General features: G+C 36.9%; 1 protein-coding gene across 2 annotated transcripts in view; it reads right to left on the bottom strand.

Annotated features, from left to right (window-relative positions):
* PGGT1B (protein geranylgeranyltransferase type I, beta subunit) overlaps nucleotides 1-8,934 on the bottom strand; it is a 98,990-nt gene that overhangs the window by 8,688 nt on the left and 81,368 nt on the right. The window contains exon 7 of one of the 2 annotated variants that reach the window (XM_006870534.1): nucleotides 8,392-8,576. The exons of the other annotated variant lie outside the window; for it this stretch is intronic. Within the exon in view, the coding sequence (XP_006870596.1) occupies nucleotides 8,392-8,576 (185 nt within the window). The remainder of the gene's footprint in view (nucleotides 1-8,391; nucleotides 8,577-8,934) is intronic. 2 annotated transcript variants of the gene reach the window in all.

Below are 8,934 nucleotides of genomic sequence, written 5' to 3'. Positions count from 1 at the left end.
ATATATATAAATTCTAGCTAACAAATTTAGAAGGAATAATAGAATTCGGGTATTACCATTATGCAACATTTAATGATATATCTATACAATGATCTTAAATAGTTGCTGAAGTTCTATAGTAAAACACTATTAAGAAGCTGGATCATGGATAAATCAGGTTGATAATTCTGCAGCCCTTTATGAAAAGGACAAATATTAGGTGTCTCTTGACATGATATAACAGAAAATATAAATTCTGATTTATCTGATATTTGATGATATAGGTAAATGCTAACTTACGCTGTAATCAAGTTATGACAAACTGCACTTATGACTATCTGGGGTTTTTTTTGGCCGGGGGATACAGTTTATCAATAGCAGTATGTATTACACACAATGCTACAAAATGCAATTTGCTGATGTTTTCATTCTCAGATGTTCACTTGTAGATGTTCAATGTTACGATTTACTGTTTAAAATACTGCCTTAAAGCAGGATAGGGCAGTAATAATGAAACTAGTCCTCCCTCCCTGCAGCCCCCAAACCAAAAAGTATTAAGACTTACCTCAAAACTAAATTACAATGGAGTCTCTGGAATGGAACCTAGTGATAACTAGGAAATTACTTGTAATAGAGAATTATGATTTTTTTTAGGTGTGATAATGATAAGGATATATATATAAATCTATAAAATTATTTTTGTATAGAGATAATATTGAAAATCTCTAGACAGTACAAAAATAGTGTTAGCTGAGACTTGCCTCAAAATAGTATAGTGATAGGGAGGGAAGTTAGTAGGAGAATGGATAAAATAAGACTGGCACTGGGTTGATAACTGCCGAGAGACTGAAGGGCATATGAGAATTCATTAATATGATGACTAATTTTATGTACACTGGTTAGGCTATGGTTCCTAGGTGGTTGGCCAAATATGAGTCTACTTGTTCCATAACATAATCTAATGCAAGATAATGTAATCATCTTCCATAACGTAACTTCTTGTTAGGTGCTGTGGAGTAGGGTCCACTAACTCATAAGACACCCTATGCACAGCAGAATGAAACAATGTGCAACTCTGCAGCACACTCACAATCATTACATTTGAGCCTAATGATGCTGCCACTATGTCAATTCATCTTGTTTGGGATCTTCCTCGTTTTCAATGACCTTCTACTTTACCATTGCATTATGTCTTAAGTACAAGAGTTGAAGTCTTGCCATCCTGGTTTCTAAAGAGCACTCTGGCTGTATTTATACCAAGACAATTCCACCTCCCCCACCCCCTTCTACCAGTCCACAGTACCTTCAATATTCTTCACCAACACCATAATTCAAATGTACTGCTTATTCTATGGTCTTTCTTATCCATTGTTCATCTTTCACACGCATAAGAGGTAATAAAAATACCATGGCATGAGTCAGGCACATTTTAGTCCTCAAAATGATATCTTTGCTCTTTTACACTTTAAAGAAATTTTGCTCAGATTTACCTAATACATCATTTGATTTCTGAACTGCTGTTTCCTTGAGTGTTGATTATAGATTCAAGCAAAATGAAGTCTTTGACACCTTCAGTCTTTTCTCCATTTAGCATGATGGTATTTATTAGAACAGTTGTGAGGAGTTTTGTTTTCTTTATATTGAAGTGCACTCCATACTGAAGAGTTTGGTCTTTGACTGTCATCAGTAAGTATTTTAAGTCTTTTTCACTTAAAGCAAGGAAGGTTGTATTATTTGCATATCACAGGTTGTTAAAGAATCTTCCTTCAATCCGGATGCCATGTTCTTCTTCATATAATGGAGCATCTCAGATTACTTGCTAAGAATACAGATTAAATAAATATGAAAGGATATAATCCTGGCGCACTACATTTCAGAATTTAAATCATTTAGTATCCCCTTGTTCTGTTTGAATTACTGCCTCATGTTCTATGCACAAGTTCTTCAAGAGCATAATTAAGCATTCTGGAAATCCCATTCTTCACAATGTTATCTATAGTTTGTCATGATCTATAAAATCAAATGCCTTTGCATAGTCAATAAAGTACAAGTAGACATCTTTCTGGTACTCTGCTTACTGCCAAGACCTATCTGATGCCATAATGATATCCCAAGTTACATGTCCTCTTCTGAATTTAGCTTGACTCTCTGGAAGTTCTCTGTTGATGTACTATTGCAACCATTCTTGAAGTATCTTCAGCAAAATTTTACTTATATATGATAATGATTTTTAAAATGATATCCACATTCTGTTGGATCACCTCTTTTTTAGAATGGACAAAAATATTGATCTCTTCCAGTTGACTCGCCAGGTACCTGTCTTCCAAATTTCTTGGCATAGATGAGTGAGCACTTTCAGTGCTGCATGTTTGTTGAAATATTTCAATTTGTATTCCATTAATTCCTAGAGCCTTGTTTGTCACCAATGCCTTCAGTGTAGCTTGGCCTTTTCCCTTTGTATCATTATTTTTTGATCACATACTACCTCTTGAAATGTTTGCTCAATGACCATTTCTTTTCGGTACAGTGACTTTGTGTACATCTTCCATCTTCTTTGTATGTTTATTGCATCATTCAATACTTTGCCATATGTTGTTGTTGTTAGGTGCCAATGAAATCAGTATTGATTTATAGCGACTCTATGTATGACAGAACTAAACATTGCTCAGTTCTGGGCCAAATTCGCAATCATGTTATACTTGAGCCCATTATTGTTGCCATTATGCTAATCCAACTCATTGAGGGTGCTCCTCTTTTTTACTGACCCTCGACTTTACCAAGCATGATGTCTTTCTCCAGGGACTGGTTTCTCCTAATAATTTGTCTGAAGTATGAGTGGCAAAGTCTGGCCATTCTGGCTTCTAGGGAGCATTCTGGCAGTAATCCTTCTAACAGAGATTTGTTTGTTCTTTTGGCAACCCGTGGTACTTTTAATATTCACCATAACTCAAATACATTAATTCTACAGTATTCCTTATTCATTGTCCAACTTTCACATGCACATGATGATGTTATTGAAAATACCATGGTTTGGGTCAGGTACACCTTAGTCCTCAAACTGACATCTTTGCTCTTCAACACTTTAAAGAGATCTTGTGCAACAGATCTGCCTAATGCAATAAGTCATTTGGCTTCTTGATGGTGCCTTCCATGAGTGTTGATGGTTGATCTGACTAAAATGAAGTCTACGACAACTTCAATATTTTCTCCATTTTCCTTGACATTGTATATTGGTCCAATGGTGAGGATTTTTGTTTTGTTTACACTGAGGCACAGCCTATACCAAAGACTGTGGTCTTTGATCTTCATCAGTAAGTATCGTTAACTATTTTAAGTTCTCTTTGCTTTTAGGAAGCAAGGTTGTAAAATCTGCATATCACAGGTTGTTAATGTGTCTTCCTCCAATCCTGATGCTATGTTCTACTTAATATAATGTAGCTTCTCAGATTATGTGCTTATACAGACTGAGAAAGTATGGTGAAAGAGTACAACCCTGGCACACACCTTTCCTGATTTAAACCATTCTGTGCTCTGTTCTGTTTGAACAACTGCCTCTTGGTCTATGTACAGATTCCTCAAAAGCACAATTAAGTGTTTCAGATTATTCTCCATAATGCTGTCCATAGCTTGTCATGATCCACACAGTCGAAAGCCTTGCATAATCAAAAAAGCACAGATAAATATCTTTCTGGTATACTCTGCTTTCAGCCAAGACCCATCTATTGTCAGCAATGATACATCTTTTTCCACGTCCTCATCTGAATGCAGCTTGAATCTGTGGCAGTTCTCTGTCAATGTAATATTGCAGCCATTTTTGAATTTTCTTTAGCAAAATTTCACTTGCATGGGTTAAGGATATTATTTGATGATTTCCACATTCCACAGGGTCACCTCTCTTTGGAATGGGCACAAACAAATACGGATCTCTTCCAACCAGTTGACCAAGTCTTCCAAATTTCGTGGCATAGATGATTGAGTGCTTCTAGTGCTGCATCAGTTTGTTGAAAGATTTCAGGGGTTTTTTTTTCATTAATTCCCAGAGCCTTGTTCTTTGCCAATGCCTTCAGTATATTTTGGACTTCTTCCTTCAGTGTAATTGGCTCTTGATCACATACGACCTACCTCTTAAAATGGTAGAACACTGACCATTTCTTTCTGGCACACTGACTCTGTGTATTCCTTCCATCTTCATTTGATACTTTCTGCATCATTCGATTTTTTGCCCACAGAATCCTTCAATACTGTAAGTCGAGGCTTGAAATTTTTTCTTCAATTCCTCCAGCTTGAGAAATACTGAGTGTGTTCTTCTTCCCTTTTGGTTTTCTAATTCCAGATCCTTGCACGTTTCGTTATAATATTTGACTTTGCCTTCTCAAACTGCTCTCTGAAATTTTCTATCCAGCTCTTTTAACTCCTCATTTCTTCCATTTGCTTTAGCATCTCTATGCTGGAAAGCCAAGTTTCAGAATTTCTTCTGACATCCATTAGGTTTTTTACTTCTTTCATGTCTTCTTAATGACCCTTTGCTTTCTTCCTGTATGATGTTCTTTATGTCAACCTACAACTCTTCTCGTACTTGGTCTATAGTATCTAATATTGAGATGATCTCTAAATTAAGGTGGGATATATTCAAGGTTGTATTTTGACTCTTGTGGACTTGTTTTAATTTTTTCACTTTCTATTATTAATTTATATTCTATTTCTGAAACTGAAATTGAATAGAAGCAACTGATGGCCTGGTCCACATATTTTGCCTATACAATCCTACAGTAATACAATCCAAGGCTTGAATTTTTTCTTGTTCTTCAACCTTGAAAAATGCTGAGTGTGTTCTTCCTTTCAGTTTTCTAATACCAGGTTTTTACATATTTCATCATAGTACATGATTCTGTCTTCTCAAGTTACCCTTGGAAAGTTTTCTGTTTCGCGCTTTTAAAAAATTTTGTTTTCACCTCTTCAATTTCATCATCATTGACTTTAGTGGTTGGTGAGTAAATTTTTATAATAATTCATTAACTGGTCTTCCTTGTAAGTGAATGGATAGTATCCTATCACAGACAGATCTTGAAATACTCTTTTTGACAATGAACGCAATCCGCCATTCCTCTTCAATTGATTGCTCCTGGCATAGTAAACCATATGACTGTCTGAATCAAATTGGTTAATGCCAATTAATTCCAGCTTACTAATGCCTGGGATATCAATTTTTATGCTTTGTATTTCATGTTTGATAACTGCAATTTCCCTATATTCGTATTTCATACATTCCATGTTCCAATTCACTAATGGATGCTTGCAGCTATTTCAGGAAATGAAAGTCCCAAAAGCTTTACTCTGTTCTTGTCAACACGGTCAACTCCAGCCTACAGAAGCAGCTCTACACCAGTCGTATTTTGAGTACCGGCCAACAAGAGGGGTTTACCTTCCGGCAGACAATGTTCTGCTGCTAATCCATACGGTTTTCAGTGGCTAAACATTCCTAAGTACTCTGCCTCTCCTTCTTTGTAGTCTACCTTAGTCTGGAATCTCAGCTGAAACCTGTCCACCATGGGTGAATCTACTGGTTTATAAACTACTGGTGGCACACTTCCAGCATCATAGCAACATGCAAGCCACCACTGTCAGTCTGTTGTTAAGTGCCGTGGAGTCGGTTCCAACTCATAGCGACCCTGAACAGGGTTTCCGAGGTTGTAAATCTTTGCAGGAGCAGAAAGCCTCATCTTTCTCCCATACAGTGTGTGAGTGGCTGGTAGTTTCGAACTGCTGACCTTAAAGTTCGCAGCCCAATTCATAGCCACAATGTACCAGAGCTCCTTACTGTCAGTTTAGTGGTGGATAAAATAACTTAGTCTAATATAATGAATTTGTTGTTGTTGTTGTTGTTAAGTGCCGTTGAGTCGGTTCCGACCCATAGCGACCCTGTACAGGGTTTCCGAGGGTGTAAATCTTTACGGGAGTAGAAAGCCTCATCTTTCTCCTGCGGAGCGGCTGGTAGTTTCGAACCGCTGACCTTAAGGTTCGCAGCCCGATTCGTAACCACTACGCTACCAGAGCTCCTTGATGAATAAATGGGTTAAAAAGGGAGTCTCCCTAGGATGTGTTCTTCCTGCAGACTATAGACAGTGCTCTTTTATACTCTGCACACTCAGTCACATGATCAACAGATCGTGGGATATATGCCTGCCAAGAGTCAGCTTGCTGCCTGATTTATGAAGTTTAGACTTTTGCCCATCCATAATAATTGTTTGTGTCAATTCTTTGGAGTGAATTTCTCTCACTCTGTACATACATATGAACTTCTAGTGTGGTGCTCTAAGATCAGCACTGGACTGCGAACCACAGAGTCTATAATTCAAAACCACCAGTGTTCCTCGGAAAGCCTATCAGGGTCACTATGAGATGGAATCAACTCAATGGAATTTAATGATGACAACATACATACAGATACACAGAGAGAGTTAAAATTCTATGTGTGCATGTATATGCTGCTGTTATTAAGTGCTATTGATCAATTCTGAATCATAGTGTATCTGTTTATGGTTTCTGTGGGGCAGCTGGTAAGTTTGAAGTGCCAACCTTGCAGTTCAAACTGACCTTTTGGTTCAGTGTATTATCATATAATGCCACACTAGGACTTGTACATATATAAGTACGTATGTATACAGACAGAGAGAGACATTATCTTTATATTTATCATTGGCTCTGTTTCTCTACAGAATCCTAAGACAATTATACTATTTTCTTTACTTTTGAATATGTCTGAAAGTTTCTACAATTAAAAAAGAAGGTTCACCTGAGGAATGGCACTGGAAGTGAGGATACATAAATTTTCATTTTAAATCACTGTATATTCAGACTGTTTCAAGCATGTGCATGGATTGTGCTAAGAAATTTTTTTTTACTATTTTATAGAAGATGAAGTTTTGTTAGATTCCAGACTATCAGAATTAAGTGATACTTAGTAGAGGTGAAAAGATAATTTAAGATTAAGAAAATAACACTTGTAGTCAGGGGATAATTATTGTTGCTAAGTGCTAGCAAGTCAGTTCTGACTCATAGCAACTCTGTATATGTTTTCCAAGGAGTAGCTAGTGGGTTTGAACCACAGACATTATGGTTATTAGTAGTCTAGTGCTGATTATACAGTGTCACAGGACTCCATTGCTTTATTGAATTAGGTATTTGAAAAGGTAGTAGAAATGGAGTATCAATCTCTACTGTGTACATCAATCAGTAAGTTCCATAAGTTTTTATACAAATAAATTAATGAATAGTAGAAAATCTTAAATAGTTATCAAAGGAATGACCCATGGTTTTGAAGTATTGTTATTTTTGTTGCTGTTGGGTGCCATCGAGTCGATACTGACTTAGAGCGACATTATGCACAACAGCACGAAACTGCCCGATCCTGAGCCAACCTCACTATCATTGCCACACTTCATCCCACTGATGCTTGCCACTTTGCCAATCCATCTTGCTGGGGGTCTTCCTCTTTTTCTCTGATCCTCCACCTTACAAAACACGATATCCTTCCCCAGTGACTGGTCCCTCCTGACAGTATGTCCAAAGTATGAGAGATGAAGTTTGGCCATCCTGGCCTCCATGGAGCACTCTGGCTGCATTTCTTCCAAAATGGATCTAATGGTTCTTTTGGCAGCCCATGGCAATTTCAATACTCTCCTCCAACACCATAACTCAAAAGCATCAATTCTTCTATGGTCTTCCTTATTCACTGTCCAGCTTTCGCAGTCGTAAATTGATTACGACTAATGGTAACCCCAAATATGCAGAAAAGAACTTCTCCACAGTATTTTTCAAAGCTCTGAAAGTAGATTGCCAGGTCTGTCTTCTCAAATAAATCTGAGTGAGTTCAAACTACCAACATTTTGCTAGTTATCAAGTGCTTAACCATTTCTGCCATTCAGGGACTCCTTCCCCTCAAAACTTTACTGGTCATAATCCTTTCTGACAAATCTCTGCTCCAGATGGTCAAGTGGTCAGTTTCAAAAAGAATACGTTTCATGACTTTTTACCCACTTTTGTTATTCACTAGGTTATACACTATTTGAGTTCACAGGAAGGAAAATTTCAAGTAGCACAAGAATTCTACAGGAAAACAACAAAAGAGTAGCTTTGCTAGAGCAACAAGCAAAACTTAGTAGCCTAAATCTAATAATACTGAATGTATATTATGAAGACTAATCCCTTTAGTGGAGTCCCCATGTGGCACTGCAGGGTAAATACTAGACTGCTAACTACAAAATCAGAGGTTCAAACCCATACTCTGCTTCTTGGAAACCCTATGCAGGGTTGCTGTGAGTTGGAACCGACTTGAGAACACTTAACAACAATCCCTTAGTACATTTAAATAATGACAGAGTATAGATTTCTCATTTTAATTAGTTCTCTTACCTTTAAAGTTGCTCCTACCCAAAAAGAATAACAGGTGTCTACAGGCTTATTAGGTCTTCCGTGATAACCATTTTGTTGCCTCATTATACACCATCTCTTTATCCTGTTCAATTCTTTTTCAGAAAAAACTTCTTCTAGTTTACCCATCAGACACAGTGATGCAATGCCACAAAAAGTTGATCCTCCTGTTAATCAAAACCACACAATGCTATAAACGTCAAATCAGATGCCTATGAAGAGTACAAATGTATGGGGAGGGGTAGTGGGTAAACAATGATAGAACAATAGTGAAATAAATTAGAAGGCAATTAATTATAATTTTTAAATGACTACTAAGCAAGAAGTAGTCTTTAATATTAATTTAATTTTAATTAATATTGATTAATAAATATCTCAAAGAAAATGAATAAACCTTAAAATCAAAATAAAAATGAGAATAATCAGAAAGATTTAGTAGATATTAGCATAACTGAAATGTAGAAGTTCCTGCTCTGTGCCCCAGCTTGGGATTCCTGCCTTCCAGAGCTGCCTACCATATATATA

The sequence above is a fragment of the Chrysochloris asiatica genome, unplaced genomic scaffold (genome assembly GCF_000296735.1).
Source record: "Chrysochloris asiatica unplaced genomic scaffold, ChrAsi1.0 scaffold00143, whole genome shotgun sequence".
NCBI lineage: Eukaryota > Metazoa > Chordata > Mammalia > Afrosoricida > Chrysochloridae > Chrysochloris > Chrysochloris asiatica.
This window is presented reverse-complemented; position numbering and strand designations above follow the sequence as displayed.